The sequence below is a fragment of the Furipterus horrens genome, unplaced genomic scaffold (genome assembly GCF_987537825.1).
Source record: "Furipterus horrens unplaced genomic scaffold, mFurHor1.1.pri manual_scaffold_2, whole genome shotgun sequence".
NCBI classification, from domain to species: Eukaryota; Metazoa; Chordata; class Mammalia; order Chiroptera; family Furipteridae; genus Furipterus; species Furipterus horrens.
In genome coordinates this window covers 43,608,236-43,628,579 of record NW_028327172.1, presented here as the reverse complement: position 1 = coordinate 43,628,579, position 20,344 = coordinate 43,608,236, and the positions used below count along the sequence as shown (strand labels likewise).

At 39.1% G+C, this 20,344-nt stretch overlaps 1 protein-coding gene across 1 annotated transcript; it reads right to left on the bottom strand.

The window, feature by feature from the left end:
• Positions 1 to 17,982: 17,982 nt before the first annotated feature.
• Positions 17,983 to 18,939, bottom strand: LOC150018384 (olfactory receptor 51I2-like). Its single transcript, XM_090267751.1, has one exon. The coding sequence runs from the start codon at positions 18,937 to 18,939 to the stop codon at positions 17,983 to 17,985; it is 957 nt and encodes a 318-aa protein (XP_090123877.1).
• Positions 18,940 to 20,344: the final 1,405 nt, after the last annotated feature.

Sequence of the window (20,344 nt, the reverse complement as noted above, 5' to 3'; positions counted from 1 at the left end):
TCTGATATAAGTATTGCTACCCCAGTTTTTTTTCACGTCCATTTGCTTGAAATACTTTTTTCCATCCTTTCACTTTCAGTCTATGTAAATTTTTTGTTTTGAGGTGTGTCTCTTGTAGACAGCATATATGTGGGTCATGTTTTCATATCCATTTCACTACCCTATGTCTTTTGATTGGAGCATTTAATCCACTTACATTTAAGGTTATTATTGACTGGTATTTATTCACTTTCTTTTGTACCTGTGTTCCTCTCCCTCTCTCTTTTTCTTCTTTTTTTACAGCATTCCCTTTAGCATCTCTTGCAGTGCTGGTTTGGTGGAGGTGTATTCTTTTAGTCTTTCTTTGTCTAGGAAACTCCTTATTTCACTTTCCATTTTGAATGAGAACGTTGCTGGGTAGAGTAGTCTTGGTAGTGGTTCTTTGTTTTTCATTGCTTGGAATATTTTTTGCCATTCCCTTCTTGCTTGTAGTGTTTCCACTGAGAAATCAGTTGAGAGCTTTATTGGAGCTCCCTTGTATGTTATTTGCCGTTTTTCTCTTGCTGCTTTTAGGATTCTCTCATTGTCTTTGAATGTTGCTATTTTAATTATGATGTGCCTTGGAGTGGGCCTTTTTGTGTTCTTCTTCATTGGGATCTTCTGTGCTTCCTGGACTTGCATGACTTTTTCTCTCATCAAGTTAGGAACATTTTTTTGTTATTAATTTTTCAATCAGGTTTTCTATCCCTTGCTCCTCTTGTTCTCTTTCTTGTATCCCTATGATTCTAATGTTTCGTATCATGTTGTTCTGCAGTTCTCTTAAACCCTCTTCATTCATTTTAAATTTTTTTTCATTTTGTTGTATTGTCTGGGAATTTTTTTCTACATTGTCCTCTAACTCACTTATCCGATCCTCTGCTTTGTTTAGCCTGCTTTTGATTGATTCTACTGTGTTCTTCAGTTCAGAAATTGTATCCTTCATTTCTTCCTGGTTCTTATGGATAGTTTCTATGTCCTTTTTTATGCTGGTGTAGTTCTCTGTAAGTTCCTTGTAGCTTCCCGTGAGTTCTTTGTAGTTTCCCTGGAGTTCTTTATAATTCCCCTGGAGTTCATTGTAGTTTTCTCTGAGTTTGTCAAGTTCATTGAGTTTTCTTATAACCATTCTTTTGAATGACTGGTAGTTGGCTTATGTCTTTTCCATCTATCTCTCTTTCTGGGGATTCCTCTTTTCCTTTCATTGGGAGGTTGTTTCTGTGTCTCCCCATGTTGTATGCTTCTTGTTTGTTTTAGTTTCTTGGATTTGTCTGCTTTGATTTTCCACTTGTGTGGTATGAGATTCTGTATAGGAGACCTGGGGGATTCAGTGGTGCAGTCCCTTTGATGTCCTGAGTTTGATGCTCTTGGGATGCCCTTTATGTCGTTTATTTAAGCTGTCTGGTTATATTTCAGTTACTCTTTGGTGGATCCTTCCCTCTGGCTAGTTGATTGAGAGTCACTCTGCCCACCTTGTCTTGAGTTCTTTTGTGGAGATGCTGTTAAAACATAAAGACACAACCCAGGCAAGAAACCCACATTATCAAAAATATCCCCCACCCATAATCACACTATCATTAGCAAATGAGGCAGTATTATCATAGATGTAAAGAGGTTAAGACTATTACACTATATGAAAAACTGATAAGAGTTGTTTTAACTGATAGAGAGATGAGTTTTGAGAGAGAAGATGGTAGAATAATAGTAGTAGCAAGTAGGGTCAAGGTTATGTGAGACAGTAAGTAGTATTTACATTGTATGTTGAAAAAGGGAGGGAAGAATGCAGAATGAAGTGAGAAAGTAGAGGTGTATAGTATTAAGTTTATATAACAGTTACATGCTATATATTTAGTGTGAGAGGGAGGATAAACAAAACAGAAAAACAAACAAAAAAATTAAAGAAGAAGAATAGGAAGGAGAGAAGGTAAGAAACATATTAATGAAAGATTTTTTCTCCAGTACATCCTTTGGGCACTGTCCTTCTTTTTCTGGATCCACCACTGGTCAAAATTCCATGGGTTTCAAATCTTGTTTTCTGGCTGGCTGGCTGTGAGGGGATCTAGCTGGATTCTGGGGCTGCTGTAGTCTCACTTGTGAGCCTGCCACCACTCCCTGCTCTGAGCTGCACTGAGTTGGGTCTCTCCCCACTTGTCCTGTGGCACACTTCAGCAAGCCTCAGGCTTGTCTAGCAATGCTGTTCTGCTGTCAAGCCCGTGTGCAAGCCCTTAGTCCCTGCCCAGCCTTGGGTCCTTTCTCCACTCCTCCAAAAAAGTCTCTGTGTCGCCTCCAGCACTGGCCTGCGTCCCTGGCTGGCAGCACCTTATTGTGTGCCCATAAGTACCGCTTGCTTGTCTGGGGTTTCTACGGAGTCTGCATTTCTGCTGCAGCTTTCCTGTATGGGCCCCTCTCCATGACTCAGTTCCGTTTTTTTGTTTGGTGGATCCATGATGCGAGTGCCTGCCCTGGGTGCAGAGTTGCCAGCCCAGGGAGTCCCCACTTAGACTCAGTTCATACAGTTTCTCACATTCCGGGCTGTTCACTGTCTTCCCACATCTTTGGCTGTTTCAACAAAACCTTCTCGATGACTCCCTCCGGGACTTTGCTGGTCCTAGCGCCTATGGCAGGGGGAAGTTTCTAAGCAAGTCCCAGCTAATGAGCTGGTCTGCAGCTGCCCCTTTTGGGTGTGGTGCAGCAGAGCTAGGGTTTTCTATATATGGTATCATGTCATCTGCAAGTAAAGTTTTACTTCCTTTCTGATTAGGATGCCATTTATTTATTTTTCTTGTCTGATTGCTGTGGTTAGTCTTTCCAAAACTATGGTGAATAGGAGTGGTGATAGTGGACATCTTTTCCTTGTTCCTGATCTTAGAGGAAAGGCTTTTATCTTTTCATCATTGAGTATAATATTAGCTGTGGGCTTATCATATACAGACTTCATTGTGTTGAATTATATAGTTATATCTACAACCCATAAAGAATTGATACCTGTGAGTAGAGTTTAGGCTTCAAATTTTACTTTTTTCCACATTGATATTCAGTTGTTCCTGTACTAGTATTTAGAAATATACTCCTTGTTCATTGCTTTGTAGTGCTACCTTTGTCATTTAACAACTGGCCACATATGAGTGGGTGTGCTTCTGGTCTTTTATTTCTCTTCATTGGCCCAATTGTCTACCTTGTACCACTATCATATTTTGTAATTACTATAGTTTTCTAATGTCTTTTAAAAAATTTATCACCCTAGGGTATATTATATCAATGAGAGAGAGAGAGAGAGAGAGAGAGAGAGAGAGAGAACGAGAGAGAGAGAGAGAGAGAGAGAGAGAACGAGAGAGAGAGAGAGAGAGAGAGAGAGAGAACGAGAGAGAGAGAGAGAGAGAGAGGAGAGAGAGAGAGAGAGAACGAGAGAGAGAGAGAGAGAGAGAGAGAGAGAGAGAGAGAGAGAGAGAGAGATCATTTGCTCTTTTGCTTCCTGTACATACCCTGACTGAGGATCAAACCTACAACATGGGTAAATTCTCTGACCATGGATCGAACCCACAACCTTTTTGGTGCATGGAATGTTGCTCCAACCAACTAAGCCACCCAGCCAGGGCTATAATAAGTCTTGATATTTGATATAAGTCATTGCACTTTGGTCCTATTCTTCAAGAGTACCGTGACTATTTCCAGTAATTTACATTTTTATATAAAATTTTAATTAGGCATGTCAAGTTCTACAAAGTGATCTGTTAGAGTATTTTTGGGATTATGTAGAACCTGTACAAAAATTTGGGGGAAGTAATTAAGATTTTCATACCATTGAGTTTTCCAATAAAAGAACAAAGTTTTGTTTTGTTTTTTTTTTCCCATTTATATAGGTCTTCTTTAGTTTCTCTTAAGGATAACTTCTGGTTTTCTGTGTAGAAGGTCCTCTATCCTTTATTAGATTTAATTTTAGATATGTGAGTTTTATACTATTGTAAATGCTGTTTTTTAAAAATATATCTATTGTTATAAAAAATATAGTGGAATTTTGTACATTGGCTTTTTAAAAAAGTATATTTTATTGATTATGTTGTTACAGTAGTCCCAATTTTTTCCCCTTTGCCTCCCCTCTGCCCAGTACCCCCATTCCCTCCAGCAATCCCACCCCCCTTAGTTCATGTCCATTGGTCGTGCATATAAGTTCTTTGGCTTCATCCTTTCCTATATTATTCTTAACTTCCCCTGTCTATTTTGTACCAGCCAATCATGCTTCTTAGTCCCTGCACCATTTCCCTATATCTCCCCATTTCCCCTACAGCTGATAACCCTCCAAATGATCTCCATACCTATGATTCTGTTCCTATTCTGGTTTGCTTCGTTGGATTTTGTTTTTATTTTTTAGATTCAGATATTGATAGTTGTGTGTTTGTTGTCATTTTAATGTTCATAATTTTGATCTTTTTTTTCTTAATTAAGTCCCTTTGACATTTTATATAATAATAGCTTGGTGATGATGAACTCCTTTAGCCTTACCTTGTCTGGGAAGCACTTTATATGCCCTTCCATTCTAAATGATAGCTTTGCTGGATAGAGTAATCTTGGTTGTAAGTCCTTGCTTTTCATTATCTTGAATACTTCTTGCCAGTCTCTTCTTGCCTTCAAAGTTTCTTTTGAGAAGTCAGTTGATAGTCTTATAGGCACCCCTTTGTAGGTAACTCTGCTTTACTCTTGATGCTTTTAAGATTCTCTATCTTTAAACATTGGCATTTTAATGATGATGTGTCTCAGTATGATCCTTTTTGGGTCTAGCATGTTTGGGACTCTCTGTGCTTCCTGGACTTGTCTGTCTAATTCCTTTGCCAAATTTGGGGAGTTTTCCTTCATTATTTTCTCACATTAGTTTTCAATTTCTTGCTTTTCCTCTTCTCCTTCTGGCACCCCTATGGTTTCGATGTTGGCAGGTTTAAAGTTGTCCCAGAGGTTCCAAAGCCTCTCCTTATTTTTTTCAATTCTTGTTTCCTCATTCTGTACTGGTTGACTCTTTTTTCTTCCTTATGTTCCAAATCATTGATTTGAATCCTGATTTCCTTCTCTTCACCATGTGGATTTTTCTTCATTTCATTTCACGTTGCCTTCACTTCATCTCTTATGCATTTGCCGTACTGAAGCATATCTGTCAAGCCTGGGAGCATCTTTATCACCAGTGTTTTGAAGTCTTCATCTGTTAGGCTGATTATCTCCTCGTTTGTTAGGTTGGCTATCTCCTCGTTGCTTAGTTCTTCCACTGGAACCCTGATCTATTCTGTCTTTTGGGCCATACTTCTCTGTCTTCTCATTTTGATAGGCTCCTGTATTTTTTTGCCTCTGTGTTTTAGTCTGAACTGTCACTCCTGTTACATTGAAGGGGATGAGCCTTAGGTATTTATCAGTATAGGGAGATCCATTTCACCACGTTTTGTCGCGGTGTGTGTGGCAGGGGTCTGGGAGGGAACAATGCCACTTGCTCAGCACTCGACCCTGTTTCAGGCACTTCTCCCACTTCATATGGGACTGGCGGCTCTCTAGCTGCTGCCCTGGTTGTCATTTTCAGAATGGGTGGATCTGCGTACGTTCTAGGACCATGGGGACCCTTTAAACAGTAGACTCTGCTGAGAAACGACAGTTTCTTCCTCTGCCTCTACTCCACTGGTTTGCACGTTCGAAAGCAATGAGGCTTTATTTTCCTCAGCTCTGAGACCGTGAGCTGTGCTGTCTGGTCAGTGCTGGTGCTGGTGCAGGTGCTAGGAGTGCTCCCCAGGTGTCCCTCCCTACTTTTTAAAACATGTGACTGCGCTTTCCGCGGGCCTGCCGCTGCCACCACTCCTGCCACCACCACACCGCGTCCTCTCCGCCCCAGCTCCACCCCTCCTACCTGTCTGCATGAGTATATCTTCTTTATATCTTTGTTGTTGAACTTCCATGCAGCTCGATTTTCCAGAACTTATGGTTGTCTCTAATTTTGAGATAGTTGTATTCCTTCTTAGTTGTGGAGGGAGATGCAGTGTGTCTATCTAGGACTCCATCTTGGCTGGAAGTGCTGTACATTGGTTTTTTATCCAGCAACCTTTATATATTTACTTATTAATTCAAACTATTTCTCAATGGATTTTTTTTGCATTTTTCTACAAATAAAATCACTGATCCACAAGTAATGATTATATAATTTTCTTTGTCTAACTTCTTTATCATATGTTTATTTTTCTCGCCTTATTACAAGTTATCAACACAAGGAATCACTTCTTTCTTCAGGTAAACTATATTCTTTTCACTGATCGTATTTGTGGCTTTAAAGTATTGACATATCCATTAGTATCTCCTAATAAGAAACTATGGCATTACTCATCTGCAAATGGAATTTGGATATCCTTGGAAACAAGTGAACATTTTCTTAAAGGATGGAGTTCCTTGTAGAAGCATAGCTAAAATGGAATCTAAGAATGGTTAGTATGTATAGGAGGTAAACAAAGAGGTCAACCATTCCAGACAAAGCCAGAGTTAGAACAAATGCTTAAAAGTACATGTAAGGGGGAAAAAAAAAAACTTGCATTGAAGGAACTGGCAGAATACCAGCACAGGACCATATTGAGGGATAGTTGAGGTGTCATGAGATGATACTGGAGAATTAGTATTAGCAAATTCATATCATTCAGGGCTTCCTAAGCCAACAATTTGAGCATAATCTCAGCCAGAGTTTTCCATTCTTGCTTGGACCTTTTAACATTTTGTTTATGTTGATTGATTTTTAAAAACATTTTTTCTTGTGTAAATATTGAAAAAAAAATGGAGATATAATATGAATTAAAAGCTATACCATGATCTACCTTACTCAATATTATTACTATAACAAGTGAAAAACTGGTTGAAAAGTTCCTGTGAAAAATAGTCATTTAAAAATTGAACCAGCTTGGTGTTTGATGTTGATACCAAAAACTTAAGGGAACTTCTCATTAAAAATGTCTCAATTCAAGTAATAGAAATGTGAGTTATGAGTGAACAGCAATGAGAGGATCAATAATTTCTACATTGAGAGCATATCAAAGAGGATTCCATAAACTTCCTCTTTTAACTATGCACATCAGTGTCCATCCCTCTTACCAAAAAAAGAGATAAGATCTTAGAAGTATGAAAAATAACTAATTTCATAATGTTAAATGCTTTAAGTTAAACAGAGGGAAAAGAGTAAAGTGGCTCCATCAAAATTAGGAGTCAGGACAGATCTTCCTAAGCAAGGATGTTTAAACAGACACGTGAAGGTTAAGAATTAATCAGAAAAGGGAGTAGAATGAGTATCCTTCCTTGTAAAAAAAAATACGTGAAAGCTGAAAAGTGAGATAAGGCATAGCACATTGTAGCCATGGATAATTTTGGTATGTTTGGGACTTGGTATGAAAAAAGGGAGGTAGACTTGCTGGAGATAGAGTTATAGAGATACACTGAGATGCCTCATGGGGGCCTTATGAGCTGGGTTAGGAAGTATGAACTTCAACCTTTCATTCTAATGTCACTGGGAAGATACTACAGACTGATTTGTGTTTTGAAGATCATGCTGGCCACAGTGTGGACAGTGAATTGGTATGAAAAATCTTCAGTAAGGCTGACCAGTGAACAAGCTGTTTTGATGATCTAGGCAAAAGATTTTCTTGACTTAACTGGAATAAAGGCAAAGGAGATGGAAAAAGTAATCTAATTCATGAGATATCCAGGAGGAAAATAAAGAAGACTTGGTGATTTTTTCTATTTACAATTACAGTTTAATTTCAATATTGTTTTTTATTGGTTTCAGGTGTGGTTAGACAATCATATACTTCACCAAGTGCTCCCTCAGATATTTCCAGTACTGCTTGGCACCATACATAATTTTTAGAATATTATTGACTATATTCCCTATGTTGTGCTTTACAACCCTGTGACTATTTTACAACTACCAATTTGTACTTCTTAATCCATTCACATCTTTCACTTAGTCCCCCAACAGACTCTCCCCTCTGGCAACCATCAGTACTTCTTTGTGTCTATGAGTCTGTTTCAATTTGTTTGTTTGTTTATTTTTTGTTTAGATTCCACATATAAGTGAAATAATATGGCATTTGTCTTTCTCTGACTTATTTCACTAAGCATAATACCTTTTAGTTCCATCCATGCTGTTGCAAATGGTGAGATTTAGTTTTTTATGGTTGAGTAATATTCCATTGTATATATGTACCACAGCTTTGGAGCACAGACTGGGGACCGGAGATAATGAACTTAGTTGGAGGTGCTGAATTTGAGGGGCCCTAGGGACACCTAAATGGTGATGTTTTACAGCCATTGCGATGTCTTGAGTTCAGGATATTGTTGTGGATTGTTTAGGAGCTAGAAGCTATGGGAGCAGTTGATATTGCAAATGGTAAGATTTCATTTTTTATGGCTAAGTAATTTTCCATTGTATATATGTATCATAGCTTTTTTATTCACTCATCTATTGGTGGGCACTTGGCTATGGTAAATAATGCTGCAATAAATATAAAGGTGCATATACTCTTTCAAATTAGTATTTTAGATTTCTTCAGATAAATCCCTAGAGGTGGATGTGTTGGGTCATAAGGCAGTTCCATTTCTAACTTTTTGAGAACTTCCATACTGTTTTCCATAGTGACTGCACCAATCTGCATTCCCACCAACAGCACATGAGGGTTCCCTTTGCTCCACATCCTCGCCAATACTTGTAGTTTGTTGTTTTATTAATGATAAGCATTCTGGCAGATGTGAGGTGATATCTCGTTGTGGTTTTAATTTCATTTCTCTCATGATTAGTGACATTGAGCATCTTTTCATATGTCTATTGGCCACCTGTATGAAGAGGATTTGGTGATTGATTGGAAGTGTTTGGAGTGGGAAGTGTGAGAAAGAGTGGGGAAAGGCAGAGACGATGGCTTCTAGATTTCTGGCTTGGGCAAAAGAGTCATTTCTGTGACAAGAAATGGAAAACAGGTTTGGAGCACAGACTGGGGACCTGAGATAATGAACTTAGTTGGAGGTACTGAATTTGAGGGGCCCTAGGGACACCTAAATGGTGATGTTTTATAGTCATTGCCATGTCTTGAGTTCAGGATATTGTGGACTGTTTGGGAGCTAGAAGCTGTGGGAGCAGGTGATATTGTTCCCACTGACTCATGGTTACCATGTAGAGGGGGAAGGACAGAGAGTTGATCAGGGTCATAGCCTTGAAGAACTCCACTAGTAATATGAGAAGTAAAGGACAGAGAGCCTCTCAACTAACTCCGTTCTGTTGACATTTGTGTTCAGTCTCTCTTAGCTCCAAAATACACATTTAAAAGCTCTCCTAGGACCTATCAATTCTTCACATATTTCTCATTTCATTGATTCTCTTCAGATACAAACTTAATAAAAGAGTTGTATACATTGACTTTCTCCATATCTTCCCAATACACTCTTCGCTCTACTTCATTCAAGATTCTATTCCTATCAGCTCATCTCAATAGTTCTTCATAAGGCAACCAGTGAGCTTCTGTTTTCAGTCTATATACTGCTTGATCTCTCAGCAGCCTGCTGCAGTGCTGTCTACTCTACCTTTCCAATGTATTTTCTTCCTCTGGCTCTTGTAGCACTATTTCAACTGGATATCCTTCTACATAAGTGGCTCTTCCAGTTGTTTTGAATATAAACAAAAACATTCACCGGAGAGTTGCTATTATCTCCTTTTATTTTTCACTTCAAACTGAGGCTAAGGGTGGTCAAACCACTCGTAAGTGGCTGGACTTGGATTTGGACACAAGTCTGTTTCCTCAGAGTCCTACATATAAAAACAACGACGCTACACTGTCGCCTTTGGAGGAGAGCAGAACTATGATTAATGGTTCAGGGATGTAAAGGTTGTCTTGAGAAGAAGGGGGAGCTATGGGGCAGCATAGTGCTGTGAAAGGAGCTGACTTATTATTAGATCTATGGCCCAATCAGCCACTGGGCTGCAAATCCCCCAGACGACCACAAGAGGGAAGTATCAAGAAGCCAGAAGCTGCCTGAACACACCTCTGGATAGTCTTCGATGATGCATTCTGAAGGTGAGCAGGAATATGAATATGCATATACAGGTTTGTGTGCTTTCCAGTGCGTGCCCATGCCTCCATTCCAGTAGCTGCTTTCTTCCAGCATGGGTCATGTCTCTTCTTTCCACCGGAAGGCACTTGCCTTCCCTTTAATCTCCTGAGCTGGCCTTGGAATAGTAAGAGTGCAGTCCCTTTGGGTAGGAGTCAAGGATCAGCTTTCATGGGGCGTCTGAGCAGAACGTTGCTCCCAGGGAGCCCAAAGTAATCCACTCTTCATCATCCCTCACACTCCCTAGTGCCACAGAAAACATATATATGGGTGGTGGCCTTGGACAGAGGTATTGTAGGTGAGTTCCCCAGGTTCAGCACAGGGAGGGGAAATGAGGGGGCACTTATCACAGAGACCTGGAGGGGAGAAGACATTGCTGAGAAAGCCTGGGCTTTGCTCAGACAGCCTGGTCGCTTGGAGAGGTCTGCCTGATTTTACACCTCTTATATTACAGAGGCCTGAATCCCTGACCTTGTTCAGGGACCTATCCAGAAAGGAATTTCTTTAAATTACTGTGAGACCTATTCTAAAATTTGGACTCCCCAGTTCCAGCCTCTCACCCTTTGCTGAAGAAACAAGGCAAGGGCAATTCATTTGCCCAGGGAAAAATACATATGTGGTGATGGTGGTGATTGGTAATGAAGAAGGTAACAGAAACTAGGCTGGGAAGTTAGGTTGGAGCCAAACTGAGAAGGGCCTTGATGCAAACCATGAGATTTCAACTCTATCTTGAAGACTTTGGGAATCATATGTAACTTGCTGACCAGGAACCTGACATGTCAAATTTGCTGTGTAGGTGGTAGTAATATGAAAGGTGAATTGACACAGACTGGGTTTGGAGTTAGGAAGGTGAGTGAGGAAGCTGTTTTCATAATCAGAGCAGAGCAGATGATATAATGAGGTTGAGAGGGAGGGAGGGTGTGTTAAATAAGAGAAAAGTCTGTAATAGATTAATTGGAAAAAAATCACATGTGAAGGTGAAAGAGCAGAGAAATTAAGATGGGGTTAAATGGGACTGGATGAATTAGGTGGCTGAGTGGTACCATTCTGAAGCGGTCTTTGGGGCAAGATAAATATGAGGCCCATAGGCTATCAAGTAGAAGTATGAAGAGGTAGGAGGTTACATGGGTCTGGATTTCAGGACAGAGGATTAGAACAGAGTGGTCAGCATCAATACCTTCTCACCTTTTCATGAAACTTACATTATGGTTCCTTCTCTCTATTAGATATTAAAACTTACTAACTCAATCATTCTTAGCATTTCTTATGTTCAAGTTTCTTCCATATTAAAAGCGATAATGACAACAAGTATAAACCTGCCAAGATACTATATTCTTCTTTTACCTCTTCCATTTCATAGACAAATCTCTTAGAGTAGTTAGTTGCAATTTATCTCCACATCTGCATCCTTCATCTAGCTCTTCCAATGCTCCAATATAACAAAGGCCTTGTTCAAACTGCCAAAGGAGCTTTTACTATCATTGTTAAGGATCTCTGTGTGCTGAGGTTTTCAGTCCTTATCTTTCCTGACTTATCAACAAAATTCAACACAGTTGACCACTTCCTCCTTCTATATACCTTTCTTCCCTTGGATGCCATGGCATCACACTCTTGGTTTTTCTCTTATATCCCTAATGCTTCTCAGTTTTCTTTGCATATACAGTCTACATTGCCTGATGTGAGAACATGTTATAAGAGTTTTAATTGTTATGCAATCACATTTGGTGTTTTGGCAGACATGAACTACTGTTTATGACTTAAGTTTTGTCTCTAGACTAGACTATTCAGGTAGTCTAGTGCTCTAGGCCTACAAATCTAATGGCTTGTGTAATATAGCCATTTGAGTTCAGGCTCAAAATGTCCATAATCAAAGTTGTGATATTCTCTATCCAACTATGTTCTATTAATTTTCATATTTCATTGAATTACACCACCATTTACCCTGAAATATAAGCACAAAATCTAGCAGTTATTCTTGACCTTTCTTCTTTTAGTCTTTATGTTCAATCTAAAATAAAGTTATAAAATTTCCACTTCGTCTATAACATTGAACCCAAATGTTTCTTTTTTCTTTAAAAATTAAAATAATTTATTTTTAAATTACAGTTGATATATAATATTATTAGCTTAAGGTGTACAACTCTGTGATTAGACATTATATAACTTATGTAGTGATCACCCTTATAACTCTAGTACCCATTTGACACAATATACAGGTATATTTATTACAATATTAGAGACTATATTTTACATCCCTGTGACTATTCTGTAACTACCAATTTGTACTTCTAAATCCCTTCACTTTTTTCACCCATCCTTTCAACTCTTCTCCCACCTGGAAACCATCAAAATGTTCTCTGTATCTATGAGTCTATTTCTATTCTGCTTGTTTGTTTATTTAATTTACTTACTTATTTAGATTCCACATATAAGTGAAATAATCTGGCATTTACCTTTCTTTGTGTGACTTATTTCACTGAGCACAATACCTTCTAGGTCCATCCATGTAATGCAGATGGCATTATTTTCTTCTTTTTTATGGTTGAGTCATATCTTATTGTATATATGCATCACTTCTTCTTTATCCATTCACCTATTAATGAAAACTTAAGTTGCTTCCATATCTTGTGTGTTGTAAATAAAGCTGCATTAAACATATAGATGTATATGTCTTGTTGATTTAGTGTTTTGGGTGTCTTCAGATAAATACCCAGAAGTGAAATTGCTGAATCCTTCTTTGTCTCTAGTTATAACCTTTGTTTTAAAGTCTACTTTGTCTGATATAAATATTGCTGACCCAGCTTTTATTTGTATTTATTGTTATGAAATATATTTTTTATCCTTTTACTTTCCGTGTGTGTCTTTTAGACAGTGTATGTGGCTTGTTATCCATTCAGTCACCACGTGTCTTTTGATTGGAGCATTTAATCCATTTGTATTTAAAGTAATTGTTGATAGATATGTATTTATTGCCGTTTTGTTATTTATATTATTTATTTTCTTCTTCTTCTTCTTAAGGAGACCCTTTAACATTTCTTGTAATACTGGTTTAGTGGTGATAAACTTGTTTAGCTTTTTTCTTGTCTGGAAAGCTCTTTATCTGTCCTTTGATTCTATCTGATTGCTTTGCTGGGCATAATGATCTTGATTGTAGATCCTTGTTTTTCATCACCTTGAATATTGCTTGCCAATCCCTTCTGACCTGCAGATTTTCTTTTAAGAAATCAGCTGAGGGTCTTAGGAAAGCTCTGTTGTAGGTAGCTAACTACTTTACTCTTGCTGCTTTCAAGATTCTCTCTTTGTCTTTAACCTTTGCCATTTTAATTATGATGTTTCTTGGTGTGGGCCTCTGGTTCATCTTGTTTGGGACTCTTTGTGCTCCATGGACTCGTATGTTTATTTCTTTCACCAGGTTAAGAAAGTTTTCCATCATTATTTTTTCAAATAGGTTTTCAATTTCTTGCTCTCTCTCTTTTTCTTCCAGCACCCCTATGATGCAAATGCTCATATGCTTGAAGTTGTCCCAGAGGCTTCTTATGCTATCCTCATTTTTTAAAATTCTTTTTTCTTTTTGTTATTCTGATTGGGTATTTTCTGCATCGTCAATTTCCAAATTGCTGATTTGATCCTCTGTTTTATCTACTCTACTATTGGTTTCCTTTAATGTATTCTTTATTTCAGTTGGTGTATTCTTTATTTCTGACAGGTTCTTTTTTTATGCTTTTCATGTCCTTTTTTTATACTGTTGAAGTTCTTACTAAGTTCTTTGAGCATCCTTATAACCATTGTTTTGAACTCTGTATCTGGTAGTTTGCTTGCCTCAATTTCATTTAGTTTTTTTTTTTTTTTTTTTGAGATTTCTTCTCTTCTTTCATTTGGGGTTTGTTTCTTTGTCTCCTCATTTTGGCTTCTTCTCTGTGTTGTTTATAAGTTAGAGCTGCTATGTCTCCTGGTCTTGGTAGAATGGCCTTATACAGTAGGTGTCCTGTAGAACTTAGTGGCATAGACTCCCCAGTCACCTGAGCTGGACACTCCAGTGCACCCCTCCTATGTGAGCTGTGTGCACCATCCTGTTGTGGTTGAGCCTTGATTGTTGTTGGAATATCACTGGGAGGGATTGACCCCTAAGCCCATTGGCTCCAAAGAACTACAGTGGAGGAGCTGCTGTGCAAAGGTTAACCTCACTGAGGAGGATTCATTTCAGTGGGGCTTTGATGTCCACAGAATCTTCCCTTTGAGTGTGTTGGCCCTTGAGTTGGTTGTGTTGCAATATGGTGAGGTATGAAGCTTATCTTCAGCATGATTTGGCTCTGGGGCCTCCATGGAGGTGTAGGCCGAGGTCAGCCACAGCCTCTGCCCTTCCTAGGGCCACTCAGAATGAGCTACAGAGTGATCTGCAGATGGCTGGTACTAGTGCTGGTCTTAGAGATCCCAGGAGAGGCTAAGCTACAAACTGAGGCTGGATGTCCCTAGTGCCAGGCCTGAGGCCACTTAGCAAGAGGTATGGGTTACACAGAGGCCATATGCTGCTTGTTTGAGAGATTTTAAGAAAGTCTGAAGCATGAGCCAAGAGACACCATTTGTATGAAGGAGCCACTGGAAAGGACTTGGGTGGGCTTACAAGTCAGGTGGGGTGGCATCTCAGGGAACCACCAGGGTGGGGCCAACAGTGTTAGTCAGGTTGATGGGACTCAGATATGGTGCCCACCTGGCAGTTATGTAAGGAGAGGGATCATCAAATAAACAATGGCCTCTGTCAGCACTTCTGTCTGGGAGAAGGCTTCCCCTCTAGCCTTTGCTGGTCAATCAGTTTCTCCCAATATGTCCCTTGCACCTTCTGAACTGCAGCTCCAGTGCTGAAGCTCAGAGTGAGCAAGTACACGTAGTCAGTGCGCGGGCCCTTTAAGAGGAATGCCTGGGACTGTAGGAGCCCTCCATCTTACTCATCTACAATCTCTGCTGGTTTTTATAACCAGAAATTATGGGGACTTCTAAACGCAGCACTAGAACCCCAGACTGGGAGCTCTGATTTGGGACTGAGATTCCTGGCTCTTCAGGGGGCACCACCCCAAAAGAGATCACCTCTCCCAGTTTTTAACCACCACATGTGGGTATGGGATCATCCCATTCTCGGTTTCTCTTTTATATACTTAGTTATAGGGTTTCTGTTCACCTAGATTTAAGGTGGTTCTGAATGATGGTTGTTCTGAAGTTTTGTTATAATTTTGATGTGATTGTAGGATGTTTCAGGTAGCTCATTTTCCTACACTGCCACTTGACTGGAAGCCTCATCTGTTTCTTTCTATTTGTTGGTCCACTCCCCTCCTCCTCACTATTTCAATAGCCTTCTAACTGGTGAATTTGCATGCATTATAGCTTTAATTCAATCTTTCCTCTGCCACACAATATAAAATAATTTTTCTAAAGTAAATAAGATCATATCAAAACAACCCTCATCCTTGCTTAAAGCCCTAACTGTTGCCCATATTTCTGATTGATCCTCATTTATGTTTTCAGACATATCTTGAGCCATGGGGTCCTTGCTCTTTGACTTCCAGTCACTCTGTCCTTCATTCCATTTCTTTACCCACCATATTCCTCCTCCTACAAACTCTTTGGAGACATATTTTTCTTTGCCTAAAATACCTTCCCCTAAACACCCACTCCTCCCTTGTTCTAGCTAATTTATCTTCAATAATCAGACAGTAATTGTCATTTTTTGAGAAAAGCCATTCCTGACTCTTTCAAATAGGTCAGATACCCTTATTGTGTGCTTTCACAGAAATGTCCATTAATTAATCCACTTATTTAGTCAGTGTATGAGGCAGAATTCTAAAATGCCCTGCAAAAATGTACTGTTTGAGTTTTCATAGCCTTTGAATATGGTGAAATATCTCTCCCATGATTATGATATGTTCTGTGACACAGTTGGCCTTAAAATAGGTAGTTTGTATCTAGGTAGGCTTGATCTAATTATGAGTCCTTAAAAGAAGAGGGCTCTGCATCTGGTGCTAAAATAAATCATAGATATTTAATTAATTTGTACTTATTGCATAAGAATAAGGTTGGTTTTGGTACCATTGTATTCTCATCACCTAGTAGGGTACTTGGCACATAGGGATCACTAAAAAAACCAAACAAACAACAAAAGAACCTGTTTGTTAATACATAAATGGTGAATTGCTCCAAGTTTGATAGTTGGTAAGTATAAGAAGCAGGTTTGATAGAATTTAAGATTTGTTTCCCTGATTCTAAAGTTTGTATTCTTAACCACTACAACATTCGATACTACTTGCCCAGTGCAGACACTGTACACAATCTTGTAATATTGAACCTCACACTTTCAGGAGGAATGTTGATGGTAAGAAGAAAGACACACATGCCCTTATAGCACTTTGTAAGAAGGTACACTCAGCAGAAATATAATGGCAAATCTTAGTATAGTGATTTTTTTCTATAAAACTCTTCATGAAGCCAGAGTATTCCACTGAGGTACGAAGGACATCAATTTTGGGAAAATGGCAGGGGAGATCTCCTAAAGTGAAAAAGCAGGAAACCTTCACTAGGTCAGAGGTCTTAATTCAGTCAATCACTTGTGTTTTACTTCTCCCACCTTCATATCAGCTATCTAAGTTCATCAAAAAAACTTCTCACAAACTTTTGTAATTATTTATATGTATTCATTTTTTCTGAAAGGTCAGAGGCTGCCTGGAGGTAAAATCTCAAAGTTACCTCTTAAATGAATTAATCCACTAGGTACTCAAATTTACTTCTATATTCAAAAGAATATTGAGCTGCTACTATTCCATGAACACCACTAGACATTGAATATATTTTGGCACCTTTGGAGTTACAGTATTGCTGAGTGACAGATTATTATATATGTGCAAGAGACAAACACAGTTCAATGTATAATGTAGAAAAAGAATTAATTAGGATTTTCTGAGAAATTAGTCTTATTCTTGACAAATGAGAAAGGTAGCTAGGAATGCCGTGTAGGTAAGTGGGGTGATGAGAATGTTGTAGCAAAGTAAATGGTGTCTGGGAAGACCCTGAGATTAGATAAAAACTGATGGTGTGTTAGGTTCCAGTATTGTTCATACATCTAACATACTTCTAATCTGCAATTCACCTCCTAACTTATTTTATAGTGAAAATACTAATTAAATGATTTGTATATAGTAGGTACAAACCAAACTACATAGTATAGTATGTACAGTCCTGTATAGTCTACCTTTTTGACTTCATCCCCTACCACTCCCTCTTCAAACCCTATGCCACAGTCATAGTGATAAAGGTATAATAAGTGGTAGAGATGTTAAAAAGTACAGAAATGCTCACCTTTCCACAAACATATTTACTTCTTCAAAATACGAAGTCTTTTTTCCATGTTACTCTTTTTTTTCTAGATTTTTCTCTATTTTACCCAATTTCTATGTTGCCTAGAAAAAAACACACCCTGCATTTTTTAAAAGATGAAATAAAAAGCATCCTCTTCCTTGTAGAGGTCTGCCCAATTTTTCTAAGCAAATATTGGCAACTATCAATTTGCAGTCTCTAGTAAACTCTTGCAAATGACTTTATTATGATACTAGTTTAAGTCTGTATTCTAGTTGTGTATATACATGCCTTTATCCTTGCAAAAAATTGTGTTTCTGGAAAGTACCATGTTTTATATATTTTGCAGTCTTTTATCCTCAGTACTGATGAACGTAAATTTGTAACAGGAATAAACCAGATTGACTTTCCCCTGTATTAGCATAGACTAGGAATTTTCAGTGCTTGCTGAGGGTAGCAGGTTTCTGCGAGAGTACAACAAGTCTCTTTTATGGTACCCAAACCCTGTTATATTTCATAGTTTTATCAGCCTTAGCCCTTCTCCCACAGCACTCTGAACATGGCCTCCCTGATGGGCTTGGATTTCACACTGTAGATGATGGGATTGAGCACAGGGGGCACCACCAGGTACACATAGGCAACCAGTGCATGGACAATGGGGGACAGGTGCCTTCCAAAACGGTGAATTATGGACATGGTAATGCCTGGGATGAAGAAGACAAAGATGGCCAGGATATGGGAGACACAGGTGTTGAGGGCTCGGACACGCTCCTGGGGAGAGGCCAGCCCCAGGACTGTGCGCAGGATGAGAGAGTAGGACAGAACAATGAACAGGGAGTCTATGCCCCCAGTGGACACGACCACATAGAGTCCATAGGAGATGTTTATGGTGATATCAGCACAGGCTCTTCTCATTACATCAGGATGGAAACAGAATGATTGGGATAAGAGGATCTTGTTAGAGCAGAAGTTCAAACGTTTAAGCAGGAATGGCACTGGGAAGAGAGAGAGCATAGCACGGACCACAACAGCCAGTCCAATCTTGATGATGACAGTATTTGTGAGGACAGCTGCATAGCGCAGGGGGTTGGAGATGGCCACAAAGTGGTCAAATGACATGGCCAAGAGCACTGAGGACTCCACCATAGAGAAGGAGTGGAGAAAGAACATCTGGACCAGGCAGGCATTGAAGGCGATGAGACTATGGTCAAACCAGAGCACAGCCAGGGTGGTGGGCAGTGTGGACAAGGTGAGGCCCACATCGGTGAGGGCCAGCATGGACAGGAAGTAGTACATGGGCTGGTGCAGGCTGGGAGTCCTCCTCACGGCCAGGAGGATGAGGCAGTTTCCAGTGAGGGCCGCAATGTACATGCAGGAGAAAGGAATGGAGATCCAGCCATGAAAGGCCTCCAGCCCTGGGATGCCAATCATCAGGAAAGCAGGTGGCTGGAAGAAGGAGAGGTTGACATAGGCCTGGGAAGGGAGCATCCCTGGAAGGCAGAAGTCTCCAGAAGGATGTGACCTCTTCAATTGGGGCAGACAAAAGACATTGACAAGACACCTGTCATTAAGAAAACATTTATTTATGCTGTATAGGATTTTAAATTAACTATTTCTTGTTTCTCAGTTTCTACTTAGTATTATTAATAGTTCTAAGAATGTGCATACATTAGCTGATATGTTCTCAAAATAAATGCAGAATGTAGAAGATAGTTTAACTTCTTCATGATTACCAGATAATAAATGACTGAAATGGATTTAGAATTTAATTGTTTCTAATGTAAATTCTATACTCTTTTCACCTTATCATGCAGAGTCTTCATTAAATGACCTGATGTTTGTTAACACACTTCAATATGTAAAGCACTCTCTAAATGATAATCATCACCATCATCTTTATCATCATCATTGTCTTTGTGCAGGTCATTACTATTATTCCACTGATACTGCATTTTGCAGTATTTCTAAGTGCTTTCACATAATTGTCTCATAATTACCTTGCTGAGAGACAGAGAAGGAAAATATTTTAGCTAATGTGAAAGGAGAGAAATTCTTAAGTTCACCTCAGGAAAAGCACAGCTTTCCCCTGGACCAGTTATTAGAACTTCAGCTCTTTTTTGTGTTTGAGAAGTTTGAGTACAAATCCTAAGACATTCTCTTTTAATCAAGTCCCAGTAATAATAAAGTCCGAGGCTGAGATGCAAATCAATACTAGGAAAGTTTTGGGAAATGAAGAGATAATTAATTCCTACTTAGGTCACTGAGGACCCTTAAATATATGGGGTCCATCTATGCTTTGCCCAGAGAATATCAGTCAGGGTCACTGGATGCCAGAGTAACAGGCTACAGATTGCTTTTCAGGAATCATCCCCTTACTTCATTCATTTAACATTCCCTACAACTGTCAGAATACCAACTAAACATTTTGTTCAGCCCCTTAGCATACCCCTCTTGAGGCCTTGATTTGCCCTTGAATATGTCTCCTTGTAAATTACTCAGCACGGACATCTGCTCCAGCTGGGAGGGCCACAGCTGCAGTGGCCAAGGACCCAAAATTAGAAATCCTACAGACACCAATGGAAAACATGACTCAAAGACATAAATTTGGCTCCTTTAGTGTTCAGTGCAGGCTGTTCTAATTTTCGTGTTTGATGCTTGGCAAATAAATTTACTAAATTATCAATCATTGAATATCTCTTGTGTTCCAGATATTAGATTTCTCACTATTTTGTTTGTTTGAAAATTCAAAATTCAAATTCAGGTCTATTTACCTTAAACACTTTCAACAGTCTTATGCCTCCTGTATTGGCCAATGGGAAGTACTAGGTGCTGGAGATTTGTGAAGTGCAGGCTGCTTGGGTCAGATGATCTGGAAGGGATTGTTTTCTTCTGA

What these genes read in the sequence shown, in the direction of transcription:
- LOC150018384 (XM_090267751.1), bottom strand. Translation starts at nt 18,939, where the DNA reads ATGCTCCCTTCCCAGGCCTATGTCAACCTCTCCTTCTTCCAGCCACCT.